General features: G+C 37.8%; 1 protein-coding gene across 8 annotated transcripts in view; it reads left to right on the plus strand.

Moving 5' to 3' along the window:
• ERC1 (ELKS/RAB6-interacting/CAST family member 1) overlaps positions 1 to 14,406 on the plus strand; it is a 404,612-nt gene that overhangs the window by 131,688 nt on the left and 258,518 nt on the right. For all 8 annotated transcript variants that reach the window (XM_036761847.1, XM_036761852.1, XM_036761851.1 and 5 more), the window contains one exon: positions 7,316 to 7,483. In XM_036761847.1, the coding sequence (XP_036617742.1) occupies positions 7,316 to 7,483 (168 nt within the window). The remainder of the gene's footprint in view (positions 1 to 7,315; positions 7,484 to 14,406) is intronic.

The following is a 14,406-nucleotide window of genomic DNA, read 5'->3' on the forward strand; positions in this document are numbered from 1 at the left end:
TTCTTTTGACACTTCTTCTGAGTCTTCCAAACTGTGGGACCACCTGCCTGGGGGAATGAGGGTGGTAGAGAGGGTTCATGCTAGGAACATTTTTTTCAGGGGTGAGTTCAAGCAGTTGCAACGATTATTAGATATTTATCAATATTCTGCATAGATGTGTGTGCATTTTATAATAAAAACAGTTTAAAAAGAAGTCAATCGAAACAAGTCTAACAAGGTGAATTCACTTCAACTGATAATTATCATAGCCCAGTGCTTATTTTACATGGCATTTGCAAAAAATATCAAATTTGAGGTGCCTAATTTGAGGTGTCTACAGTAGACAAGTAGTGGAAATATAGAAACGAAAAATAAGCCCACTCCTAGAAATATGATCCATTATATCACAAATAATGCTGTTGTTGAATATTGAAAACACTTTTTTTACTTTGTCCAAGTGCTTTTTCTGCAGATAATATGAAATTCAATAAATCGAAAGTACATCTTGAAAGTATCCATCCTGAAATTCATGTTGACAAGACAATAGAATTTCCCCGAGAAAATTAATGCTAATACTAAATTACAACAAACTTCTTCAAAAACTGTTTGTGTGACAATGTAAGGATAGTGTCTATTGTGCAATATTCTTTTGTTGGTGCTATCAGTAGGTTAAAATGATGCAGTAAAATCATATTAAAACAGCTTTAAATGGTTTAATTTTTAAAATATGGTGGGAAGAATCACCCATATGACCTTTATAGCCAATTAACTGAGAAACTAAAATCTTTCTATTTTGCGTTACAAGTTGATAAAGCATGAAGATGTAGCTAAAATTGCTAATTTAATTATGTGATATGTTGTTGAAACTGGTGTTGAGGAAGATTTGTATGTTAGATAAATAAGTGCAAGATCTTCTAATCCATACTATGAGAAAAATAAAATATATAGAGCCACATAATAAGTTTGTAGGATAATATATTTATTTAAAAAATACTTGGATTGCAAATAAAGTAGAAAAAGTGAAGACTTGTTTATTAACCCTGTGACCGGTCTATGAAAGCATTTCTCATTTTATTTTTATAAAACATTGGCTCTGGAGTCAGCGTACAAGAGTTGAGATCCTTTCTCTGATATTGACTGCCTCTATGACATTGAGCAAGATATGTATCCTCTTTAGTCTCAGCTCCCTAATTCCTAAATGAGAAGATTGGACATATAACCTCTGAAGTCTTTTTTAGCTCTAAATCCATTACTGTGTGATCTAGGCTTAGATTGTTCTAAATATGAATATATAAGGAACTCATTTGCAGTTGACAAATCTGACCTTTCTTTTTTTCTGTTTTTTCCTCCCTGATTTCTACCTGGAAATTCTAGACCAGAGAGTTTTATTCTGGTGTCTATAGCCCTGTTTTAAAAATATTTTGATAATTTTTTTCAATATAATTGGTTTCCTTTGTAAAAATCCTGTGTGTATTTTTTTTAATGCATTTAGAAGTAGTATTCTGAGAAGAGATCCATAGGTGTCACCAGATTGCCAAAGAGATACACGAAACCAAAAAAGAAAATGTAAAGAACACTCATTTCTCCAAATTAATTTGTCATTATTTTATCTAGTTTTGTAAAGTAACTCCATTGTAATTTGATATTTTTTTGGTAGCTTAATGTATATGGCACAAAATTTTTTGTTTTGACTTCTGTGTATATAGTATGTGCATAGTAAATACTATGACTTGAAGATTTTGAAGCCAAATTTGAATGTGTTTATTTACATGTATAAATGAAAGGTGTCCAATGGGAGGGAAAGACAGTAAATTCTTGTATGTTATCCACTATCCACCCTGTTTGGAGAAGGTCATTGTAATTTGAAAGTCATGTTTATTGAAAAGAACAGAAATTAGGTATTTTCTCTGCAAGTATGTCATTGAGGTGCATTTAGGCAACATCTGTCTGTTAGTGTGAAAGAACATAAGTTATTTTAGTTTAAGATAACAGTTCTGTAGTAGAAATGAAAGATTATAGCAGCAAGGTGGCCATTTTTACAGTCATTTGTATAGAGAAGGCCTTGTGCTGATTTTGTTCACACTGGCATTATCTGATTGTCACAGGCTGCTGAGTTGAGATGAATAAATAAGGAGACCATTTTTACCAAATTTCCTATTAGTATGGTGTCTTGATATATGTCTTTCAAAGGTCTGAACTGATTTCATGGTTTGTAAGATATGGACCTCACTCAAAGCCAGTAATTGCGGTCGCAAAAGACATTGTAAAGCTATTAGTCAGGTAGCTAGATATTTTTCCTTAGTGATGGAGGGGAGCGAAATGGTGCTTATAAACGTATTAAATTTTTTATCTCATATCACCTGACCTGTGTTCAGATAGTGTACATAATAGTTGTTAAGAATGAGTATTGTATGCATGTGTATATATATGTGTTTATGTGTATGTAGTTTGGTTTAGTGGCTGGAAGGCTGGACATAGAGTGGCAAGACAGAAGTTTAAGGATTCCCTGTTATATTAGTTATATGACCCTCAGCAAGTCACTTAAGTCCTACATGCCCCAGATTTTGGGGGTTCAGGGTGTGTGTGTTGTGGTATTGTCTCGAAAAAATTTTCTCAGGCTGTCTCCAAGTCAGGTAAAGGCATTTATTCAGGCTTAGGCTGTTCTCCTTAGAGAAGACAGGCATAGCAGCCCCTAAGGGAGGCAGGAGCAGCAGCAGAACTCTATTGAGCAAAGCAAAGCTAGGGCTTATTATTGAAGCTTAAGAGGAAGATGAGGTAACCAGGAACACAAGGTAATCAAGGGCACATGCACAAGGGGTATTTCCCATCATGCAATCTGATCCCTCTCAAAGGGAGGGGGAGCTAATTACTATGTACATGAGATGTTAATTAGCCCTAAGGTTACTGTTGGACAAGCTAGGTGGGCATTGTGCTTACTCAGGGTGGGTAATGTCCAGGAAAAGTCCCTTGGTCATTTATCAGCTAAGTGCTACAATGTGACTGGTTAGTTCATGGCTTCAAGGGGCTTACCTGGATATTAATGTCCAGGGCATTAGCTCAGGGGTTCTGGACACAAGTGTTTTGGAAGGATACCAGTTGTTCAAGGACATTCCTCATCAATCCCCACCTCAAGCAGTGGGGAGCCTAACTGAATAAGTGCCTTTACTTGACCTGGAGACAGCCTGAGCAAATTATTTAGAGATGGTGCTGTGACACACACGCATCTTGAACCCCATCAAGGTGATTCTCAGGGATTACAAGTTATGGAGGACTTGGTGATTTGCATTCAGTGAGGGAGTAAAATCTCCCCTTGAACTTTAAAAAATGGCAACAACAAAAACTCCTAAAAACTCAAAACAACAACAGTAAAAACCCAGACCAGAGAGTTTGTGTGTATGTGTTTGTGTAAGCGCATATGTACATATAATACAAACACATATTAGATGGCAGGAGATTGCTAAACTTAGAGTCAATGAGAGGTGTTCTTTGAATTCTGACACTTCCATTTCCTAGATGTGTAGCCATAGGCAAATGACTGAAAGTCTCTGCATCTCCTTAGTATGGAAATAATAATAGTACATTGAATACCACAGGGTTGTCTGAAAAGTTATTCTGGATATGAAGTACAGATCGATACCTGTGTTGTAGCGTGTGTCAGAGGTGCTCTTACTGATGAGGGAGAATGAAGAATCAAACCTGATTTAATCACATATGACTGATAAGGGCCCAGATGCCAGACCTCTTAAATTTGAGAATCTTAGAATTCCAAAATTGGATGACTTCTTATCAGCCAGTTAGTACAACCTGTGCTCTCCTCCACAATATATCAGTAAGTGGTTTTTTACCCTCTTCTTAAAGCCTTCCAGGAATGAAAGCCATTTCTCTTTGGATATAGCTTATTTCACTTTGGAGTAGCTCAAACTTTTTCCCCCCAGTGTTAAGTTTAGGCTTAATGTGTCTCTTTGCAATTTCTATACATTGTTGCTAGGTTTTACTTCTGGGGCCAGTCAGATCAAGTCCAACCCTTTTTCATTTTAACTTCTCTTCCCAGTATTTTAAAAGAGTTATAATTTTCCCCTGAGGATATTCTACAGGATAAATATTTCTAGTTCCTTTAACTAGTCATTGTGTGGAATAGACTGGAGGCTCTTCACATGTTCTCAGTGCTTAACACATTGTCAAGGTCAAACAAAATTATACTTGTAAAGCACTTAGCGTGGTTCCTGGAACATAGTAGCTGCTACATAAATGTTCATTCCTTTCTCTTTCCCTTCCCTTTCCCAAGTGTTATATATACAGCTCTAACACTAATACTCTTATAGTTCAGGTGGTACAAAATGAGGCACTCAGAAGTCATTGAGCATTTAGCAAAAGGAAGTTTACTTTTTCTTAACACAAATTACCAGTCTTCTTACACCTTACAGTCTCTCCACTTCCTACATACACACTCTCTGCCACTGACTCATTAATCAAGTGAAACTGGCCTCCTTGCTGTTGGCTTTAAAAAGTCACTACTTTGTGACTCCAGGTATCTGTACTTATTGTCATGTTTTCTCTCATCTCTGTCTCCTGGCTTCCTTCAACTCTTAGCTAAAATCCTACCTTCCACAGGAAACCTTTCCTGATCCCCCTTAGAGGGAAATTGACATGAAGTAGATATTCAGTAAATTCTTACTGACTGATTAAAACAAACCTATTGGTATATAGAATTAAAATGGCCAATCAATCAGTCAGTAAGCATTTATTAAATACCTATTTCATGCCACGCACTCTGATAAGCACTGGGGATACAAAGAAATGCAAAACACTGTCCCTTCCCTTGAAGAATCAACAATTTAACATGCAAGCAAATATATACAGACAAGCTATATACAGCAGAAATTAGAAATAATCAACAGAGGTTCCCTTTAAGGGGGATCAGGAAAGGTTTCCTGTGGAAGGAGTGACTTTTTAAAGGAGCAGCAAGGAGGCCAGTTTCATTTCATCAAAGAGTCAGTGGCAGAGGGTGTGTATATAGGGAGGGGGAGGGGCTGTAAGGTGTAAGAAGACTTGTAATTTGTGTTTGTGTTTTGGGGATGAGGAGGAAGGTTATGAAGGGCTTTAAAGGCCAAACATAAGATTTTGTATTTAATCCTGGAAGTGATAGGGAGCCACTAGAATATACTGAATATGGGGGTGATGTGGTCAGACTTATGCTTTAGAACAATCCTGATGGAAACTAAGTAGAGGATGACTAGCATGGGTAGAGGGAGTAGCTTTGCCCACCACTAGGCTATTGTAGTAGTTCAGATGAGAGGCTGGTGGCAGTATCAGAGGAGAGAGGAAGGGACACATTTGAGAGGTTCTTCAATGGTAAAATTGATGGGCTTTGGCCACAGCTTGGATACGAGAGACTAGTGAGAGATAGTGAAGAGTTGAGGATGACACTTAGATCATGAGCCCAGGGGAAGATGGTGGTACTTTCAACAATAGTAGGGAAATTAAGCAAAAGGAAGGGAAAGTTTAGGGGGAAATTTAATTCAGTTTTGGTCATGTTGAGTTTAAGATGTTTGAAAGCCTGTTGGAGATGCTGGATTAGTGGTCAGCAGACAAGTTAGGGATGGATGGGTCAATTTGAAAATTGTCAACGTAGAGATGGCAGTTAAGTTCACAGGAGCTTATGAGATCACCAGGGCAAGTAGTACGAGGTAGAAGAGAAGAGGGCCCATCCAGAGACCCCTGTGGGATACCACTTAATTAGTGTGATTTGAGTGAAAATCCAGGGAAGGAGATTGAGAAGGACAGGTCAGATAGGTAGAGAAATACTAGGAAAGAGTGGTGTCCTAAAAATCTAGAAACTAGAGTGACTGATAGCTGTCAAAGGCTATAGAGAGATCAAGAAGAATGAAGATTGAGAAAAGGTCATTGTACATGGCAGTTAAGTGAACACTGATAACTCTGGAGAGAGCAGTTTTGGTTGAGTGATGAAGTCAGAAACCACATTTTGGAGAGTTGAAAGGAGAAGAGAGACAGTGGAGGCACTTATTGTAGCTGGCCCTCTGAAGGAGTTTAGGCAGAAAAGGTAGAAGAGATAGGGACCACTAGTTAGTGGGAATGCAAGGATGTAGTGAGAATTTTTTCAGAATAGGGGAAACATGGGCATGTTTGTAGGCAGTAGGAAATGAACCACTAGAGAGGGAGAGGTTGAAGATATGTGAGAGTGGGGATGACAGAGGGGGCAATCTGTTGGAGCAGATAGGGTGGAATGGAATTACTTGAACAAGTAGAGGTGTTGGCCTTGGACAGGAAAAGGACCACCTCATCTCTTCATATGAGATAGGAATAAAGGAGGAGAAATTGGAGGAAGGTATCTTAGCTTTGTAAGATGAAGAGAGGAGAAGAGAGCCTTGTCAATAAATGGCCTCAGTTTTTTTTTTTTTTTCAGAAAAAAACTATGGTAGGTTTGAGGAGAAATGAAAGGGTTAAGAACTGCTGTGGCCAGTGGGATAGTGAGTTAATTAGAGAAGTATAAGAGGATTGCCTAATAGCCTTTAGGACCCATTTGAAGTTTAGTAACATTAATTTATAGCCATCCCGGTCAGATCAGTTACTTGGGTGTAGGAGTAAAGGTAGCAGATGGTGGAAGTGATCCAAGGCTGAAGCTAAGCAGGGCATAATTGGTGATAGGATGAGGGAACAAGAGACTCAAGAGAAGAGGATATCTTAGAGTTAATTGGTCACCCCAAGGGGCCAAGATAAGGAAAGCAGAAAAGAGTGGCTAGTGCAGCGGTGATGTCCTGGGAGAGAACTAAAGGTTGGATCTGTCACTGATCAATCTTGGGATTCGGAAGCAAACTGATATTTAACCTAGCTAACTAAATGTATCATGGGACTTTCTAGTCTCTCAGAGTAGATTGGTTCTTCATCTGTCCCATTTTTTATTTCTCTCTCTTTTTTTTTTTTGATTAAGTAATGCTTTAAAGAATGTATCTAGTGTGTTAACTGAGACAAGATTTTCTAAATTCACCCATCTACACTTTACCATGTGTTAAGATCAAACTCCCTTAAGCATCTTTAGTCATAATTGCATATTAATCTTTCAGGTATGAGAGAAAGGCAATTATAGCTATCTTATACAAACAGGATCAAGTTTATACTAATTTAAATGTTCTTGAAGTTTTACAGTTCATTTTCTATTAGTGCCTTTACTGATCTTGTTGACTGTACATGCTCTAATGAAGAATTTTCTGTCAGCACCATTGTAGCAGCTATTCATATTCTGTTTAAAATTGACAATACTACCATCTTTTTAGTATATACTGTTTTTTCTTCTTTTTTTTTTGTTCTGCATCATTAGGTGGATGCGCTTCGATTACGGCTGGAGGAAAAGGAAACCATGCTAAATAAGAAGACAAAGCAGATACAAGAGATAGTTGAGGAGAAAGGAACACAAGCAGGAGAAATACATGATCTTAAGGACATGCTGGATGTGAAGGAGCGGAAGGTCAATGTTCTACAGAAGAAGGTAAAGCGCATGATCTTGGAACACTATACCACACCCTTGATGACGTCTTCATTCTTGTCACCAAGAATGGCCAAAATGTCTTTCTTATTCCTCTCTTTACTTTTTTGAGTTTAGCGTGAGTGGATTATTAAAGGCAAGCTGTTTTGTTTAGTTTTAAAAAGTTCATTTAAATCATTTTTGGTAATTTTTCATGCATCTTCCGGGCTTCTCTCGTACAGAGCAATGTTTCACAAACTCTTAGTTTAATTCCTGTCTTTTGTCCCCAAATTTCCTAACTTTTCCTGTAGTCTATGAATAATTTATACCTATAAGCTTTTTTCAGTTAGTAGCTAAATTAATTTTGAAATGCTTTTGTGGAGAGAGGATTTAGTTAGTGACTTCTTTTGTATGAATGACCGGATTACAATTTGTAGGAAAGAGGTTACAGTGACTCATTTTGTAGCTTGGTGAGAGGTATTTAGGCAAAGGAAGGACTTCTTTCCTTTTTCAAAAAATACCCATCATTAAAAATTTTGTTTTGAACACAAATGCTGGCCCTGAAGTTGATGGACAAACTTAATGATGACCATCCCCTATAATTTAACCCAAGAGATGTCATGGCATAAAAACAAATATAGACCACTAGATAAGTTACGCCCTCTGTTTTCAGGTTGTAGTAAAACTTTGGACATACATTCAACTTTTAAAGGACCGTCTAGTAATGGTATTTTCACTTAGGAGAAATGGATAGCAGATGAGCAGTTGTGAAAATGATAATGTCGAAAATTTTAATGTGTACTATGTAATATTACTGTTGAAGTAACTCACCATTATATCCCTGAATTCTTTCTCTTTTTTTTTTTTTTTGGAGGGGGAAGGCAGGGCAATTGGGATTAAGTGACTTGCCCAGGGTCACATAGCTAGTAAGTGTGTCAAGTGTCTGAGGCTGGATTTGAACTCAGGTCCTCCTGACTCCAGGGCTGGGGCTCTACTCACTGTGCCACCTAGCTGCCCCTGAAGTCTTTACTGCAAAATAGGAAGACTGCATTAATTATTAGATTTTAACGTCAGCTGAACTACTTGGAAAATATACAAGTATAGCCCAAAACATTTTCCAAGTCACATTTGGAATTTACTTCAATTTGGTTTTCTGTCAACTTCTTGACAGAATTCATAATTTGATCACTATAAATATGATGACTACATCTTGGTATTGGTTATGATTAATCTCAGATGTTTTTGTTGCTTTCCATTAACTTTCTACTTTCCAGAAGGTAGAAAAGCTCATTTTTAGTTAATGCTTCCTAGCTCTGTCTTCAGATTAATTTATATACTACTTACTCTGTTAGGTGACTAGGTTATTAGGACTCTATGAATAACTGTACTATCCCTTGAATAAGTTTTTTCAGGATCCTCCAAACCTCCATCCCTCCTCAAGCTTCCTGTGCCTCCATTGCCTCCCTCCCCCAGCTGAAATTCTTGCCTCATATTTTACAGAAAAAATTGAAGCCATTCACTGTGAACTCCTTCTTCTCCCCTCTTCTTGATTTCTTATCACTCAGATGCCTTCTGCCACCATCTCCTTCTTCATCCCTGTCTCATGGTGAGATAGTCTTACTCCTTACCAAGGCTAACCCTTCTACTTGTTCTGGTGATCCCATTCCATCCTTCTTCCTCCAACAGATTGCCTCTCTGTCATTCCACTTATCTTTTATCTCTGGCTCATGGCCTTCTGCCCATGTCTCCACCATCCTGGAAAAAACCCTCACTGGATTCTTCTATTCCTGCCAACTATATCTTTTCTGCCCTTTACAGCTAAACTCCTTGTAAAGGCCATCCACAATAGGTGCCACAACTTTTTCTCCTCAGTGTGGCTTCCAGCCATAACATTCCACTGAAATCATTCTCTCAAAAGTTATGAGTGATTTATTAGTTGCCATATCCAGTGGCTTTTTCTCAATCCTCATTCTCTTTGAGTTCTCTACAGCCTTTTGGCACTGTTGATTACCCTCTCTTCTTTGACACTTTCTTTTCTCTAGGTTTTTGGAATACCACTCTTGCCTGGTTCTCCTACCTGTCAAACTGCTCTTCTGTCTCCTTTGCTGGATCTTTATCCATGTCATTCCCTCTAACTGTAGGTGTCTCTCATGGTTCTGCTCTGGGCCTTCTTCTCTTTGCCTTCTATACTGCTTCATTTGGTAATTTCATCAGCTCCCATGGATCTAATTACCATGTCTGTGATGATGATTCTCTTTTTAATTTAAATTTAATTTTTATTTTTACTCTCTCCCTCCCTCTACGCTTTTCCCCACCAGTTGAGAAGACAAGAAATATGATGTCCATTATACATATACAGTTATGTGAAACATATTTCCACATTAGCCATGTTCTGGAAAAACAAACAAATAAGAAAAAAAGATGGAAAAAATCTACACTCTCAGTCCATTAGTTCCCTATCTGAGGTAGATAGAATTTTATGTCATGAATCCTTTGGAGTTGTAGTGTATCATTGTATTGATAAGAATTATAAAGTCTTTCACCATAGTTAATTTTCTTAAAATACTATTTTTACCATATACATTCTTTTCCTGGGGGCAGCTAGGTGGCATAGTGGATAGAGTACCAGGTGTGGAATCAGGAATATCTGAGTTCAAATCTGACCTTAGACACTTACTAGCTGTGTGACCCTAGGCAAATCACTTAACCTTGTTTCTCTCAGTTTCCTCCTCTGTAAAATGAGCTGAAGAAGGAAATGGCAAAACACCCCAGTATCTTTGTTAAGAAAACCCCAAATGGGATCATAAAGAGTCAGACATGACTGAAAACAACTAAACAACAACAAGATGTTATGCTCATTTCACTTTGCATCAATTCGTATAAGTCTTCCTAGGTTTTTTGAAACCATCACCCACATCATTTCTTACAGCATAACAGTATTCCACCTCAGTCATATACCCCAACTTGTTCACCCAACAGATGGACATCCCCTTTGTTTCCAGTTCTGTCATAAAAAGAGCTGCTATAAATGTTGCTATAGATACAGATCTGGTGGTGGTATTGCTGGGCCAAAGTGTGTGCATAGTTTTATAGCCCTCCACAGCCCTTTTATAGCCCGTTGGGTATAGTTCCAAATTGTTCTCCTAAATGGTTGGACTAGTTCGTAGCTCAACTAACAGTACATTGAAGTGCCTATTTTCTTCTAATTTCTTCAGTATTTGTCATTTTCTTTTCTGTCATCTTAGCCAATCTGATAGGTGTGAACCTCAGAGTTGTTTATTTTGCATTTTTCTAATTATTAGTGATTTAGACCATTTTTTCATGTTTATTTATAGCTTTAATGTCTTCCTCTGAAGACTGCCTGTTCGTATCCTTTAACCATTTATCAAATGGGGGATATGTTGATGATTCTTAAGTCTACCTATCCTGCCTCAACTTTTCTATTGATTTCCATTCTCACATCTTCAGTTGCCTTTCAGACATTTCAAATTGGGTATCTGGTAGACACCTTAAAATCCACATGTCCAATACTAGACTCATTATCTTTTCCCCAAACCCTCCCCATTCCTATCTTTCTTATTATTGTAGAAGATAATACCATCCTTCTAGTCCCTTATGCTCATAACTTAGGAGTCATCTTCAGCTCCTTATTCTCTCACCTACTCATATCCAAGCCGTTACCAAGGCCTGTTGATTTCACCTCTTCATCTCTCAAATATGTTCCCCTGACACTGCCACCATGTTGGTGCAGGCCCTCATCACCTCATGCCTACATACAATTATCTAATTGTAATAGTCTGCTGCCTCAAGTGTCTTCCCCACTCCAGTCCAAACCTCTCTTCAGTCACTAAAGTGATTTCCCTAAAGCAGAGGTCCAATCATATTACTCCTCTATTCAATAAATTCCAGTGGCTTCCTGTGGCTTCCAGTGCTTCGTTTGACATTAAAAGCTGTTCATAACCTTATACCGTAGAATATCCTAAGAAAGATAGAAATTCTGAAAATTAAAGAAGAAATTAACAAGGTTGAAAAAACTAGAAAGTTCACCTATGAAAAGGTAAAAGATAATAATAGATTATAATATGAATCCAACAAGATATTGTTTAAAAGAAATACACTTGAAAAATTCTAGAATGTAAATGAGAGGCTGGGGCAAAATCTGTTATCCATTAACTATAATCAAATTTTACTTATTCTGATCCAATCATTTCACTTTCCAATGAGTGGTATTGAAGGCTTCTCAAAGTAGACACCCTACTAAAGTAGATCGGACCCAGCGATCACCTGACTTCTAGGAACTGGAAATCTAAGTCACCTGGCCTGTCCCCCTTTACTGCCACCTCAGCATAAGCCCTGCCAAATAAGGATAAAAAGATGATGGTGAATATACATTGGCTAGTTCTGTATTTCCTTGTCCCTTGTAATTGGCTTAGATTCCCGCACATAGAATGTAAGGCCAACCCTCTAGCCAATGGAGGCTGGCGGTCAGTGGTGGGAGGGGACGGAATGGGCTAGGTTATTTAATCATCCTTCACTTCCTGTACTGCACCTCTCCTCCTAGCTTGTCGCTAGCGGTGGTGATGCCCTTTGTCGTAATAAAGAAGTTTTTCTGTTTCCGCCTTGAGAGACCTCTGGTTCCTTTAATTAATAACTGGTGGGTGATTTCACCCCATGCACAAAGAACGAATTTCTTCTGTGCCTGATCATTTGAATTTGTGGGAGTGCAACTTGCTACTTAATCTTACAATCTCCTTATCTTGGATGTCAATTCATTGTCATCCCTTTTTCTTTTATGTGTGCAAAGATGAATCCTTTTGGCAGAGAAAACAGAAGCAAAGTAAGATTTAATTAGCTCTGCCATCTCTCTGTTGTCATTTATCATAGTCACATATATGCTAAGGAGAAGATCCAGTTCTGTCTTTGATCCTTCTCATTAAATATGCGTTTGATGGAAAGCTAGGAGAAGTAGCTGTATGTGGATAACAGATTCAAAAAACCAAAGCAAAGGTACAAATCCTGGACTGAATCAATTTAGATTAAGTTCATTAGGGATCTTGTACTTGGTTATAAAATAGCAACTTCACAAGAGTAAGATGGGGTCTAAGCATGGATGGGTAGCAATTGCTCTGAAAAAAGATACAGAGTCAACAGTGTGATTTTGTAACCCAAAACTCCAGTTCAGTTTGGGTTACATTAATAGGGGTATAGCTTACAAAAATGCCCAAGTTATAGTTTCATTTTACTCTGGCTCCTCCCCTCCCGTCAGCTCACCTGATATTCAATTCTCAATGCCATTGTTTAAGAAGGATATTAATAAACTAGAGATGATTCAGAGTAGAGAAGCTAGGGTGATGAATCCATGATATGAGAGGATTGATTGAAAAAATTGGACATATTTATCCTGGGGGATAGAGGAATTATGGGGAACTTGATAGCTATCTTCAGTTGTTTAAAGGACTGTCATTGGAGAAGAAATTAGACATTTTCATATGGCAAAGGGACAAATTTAGGCTTGAAGTTAGAGGAAACTCCCAACAAAGATAGCCTTCTGAAATGGACTACCTCAGGAGATTGGAACCTTCCCTTTTATGGAGGTTTTTAAGCACCTTTCTTATCAATTATGTTATCTTCAGCATTCCTTTCATGTATAGGTTGGAGGAGATAGCCACTGAAGTCCCTTCCAGTTCTCAAATTCTGTGATTTCTCTTAGTATTATTAAAATAATAATTTTATTGTCCTTAACTTCCTTCATCAGCTTTAGTTTATTCTGTGATTTTTCATTCTTGATTTTATTCTTATAGGACTGTCAAGGTCCTTCATTCATCCACTGATTGCTGATTTAACTTCCAATTTCTATAATTCTTTTTCAAATCTAAGTCAGGAAGTCTAGCATTAGGAAAGACTTCATAGAGCAAGTCAGATAAGGCTTGAAGAAGGCTTAAAGATTCTGAGAAATAAAGATGAATAGGGGCTGTCTTTCAGGGTTGGATTATGAAAGTATATGGAATCAGGAGAAGGAATATCAAGTTCATGGAACTATATTCTAGTTTGTCTGAAATGTAGAGTACATGAAAAGGAATAAGTGAGTTAAATCTGTAAACCTAGGTTTGATCCATATTGTGGATAGCCTTATGGCACTAGCTTCTGTACCACGAGCCACCAAGAGAAGTATGGTGATGTGGCCATACCTGTGCCTTTGAAAGTATTAATGGTGATTTAGAAAGAGAATAGACTTTAAAGCAGACAAAACAATTATGAGGGTATAATAATTTTTTGAAACGATTATAAGGGCCTCAACTATAGTTGCGACTTTGTGAGTGAAAAAGAAAATTGATTTTTACAAGCCATGTCATGAGACCTTGTACCAGTCTGAATGGATGCAGATAACTCAGCTGCTATGTATTAATTTCACTAAAGACTTAAAAATCTCACTAGACCAAATGATAGTCAAGAAATTCAGTGAGAGAGTATAATAAATGACTGTTCTGTTTCCATCCCAAAATTACACAAAAAGAGTAACCACAGGTAGTAGGAAAGGAAACCTACAAGATTAGATCTGTCAATCAAGGCCAAGAATTGAGTACATTATTCAGTTGGTACTTTGCCATTACCACTGCTTGTCAATGCAAATTTTGTGAAGACCTTGACTGGCAAGACCATTACCCTTGAAGTGGAGCCAAGTGATACCATTGAGAATATCAGGACAAAGATCCAAGACAAAGAATGCCTCCCCCCTGCCCCCCTTCCCGACTAGCAGAGACTGTTATTTGCGAGAAAAGAGCCAGAAGTTGGTCAGACTATATCTGACTATAGTATTGAAAAAGAATTCTTCACTTAACCATTCATCTGATGGATGGGATGCAAATCTTTGCAACAACTTTGGTTAAAAAGGGAAGCTGTCTCAATAACCAATACCTGTTGTCAAACAAAGAAGAATAAAACCTTCC

Source organism: Trichosurus vulpecula, chromosome 5 (assembly GCF_011100635.1).
Source record: "Trichosurus vulpecula isolate mTriVul1 chromosome 5, mTriVul1.pri, whole genome shotgun sequence".
Classification (NCBI taxonomy): domain Eukaryota; kingdom Metazoa; phylum Chordata; class Mammalia; order Diprotodontia; family Phalangeridae; genus Trichosurus; species Trichosurus vulpecula.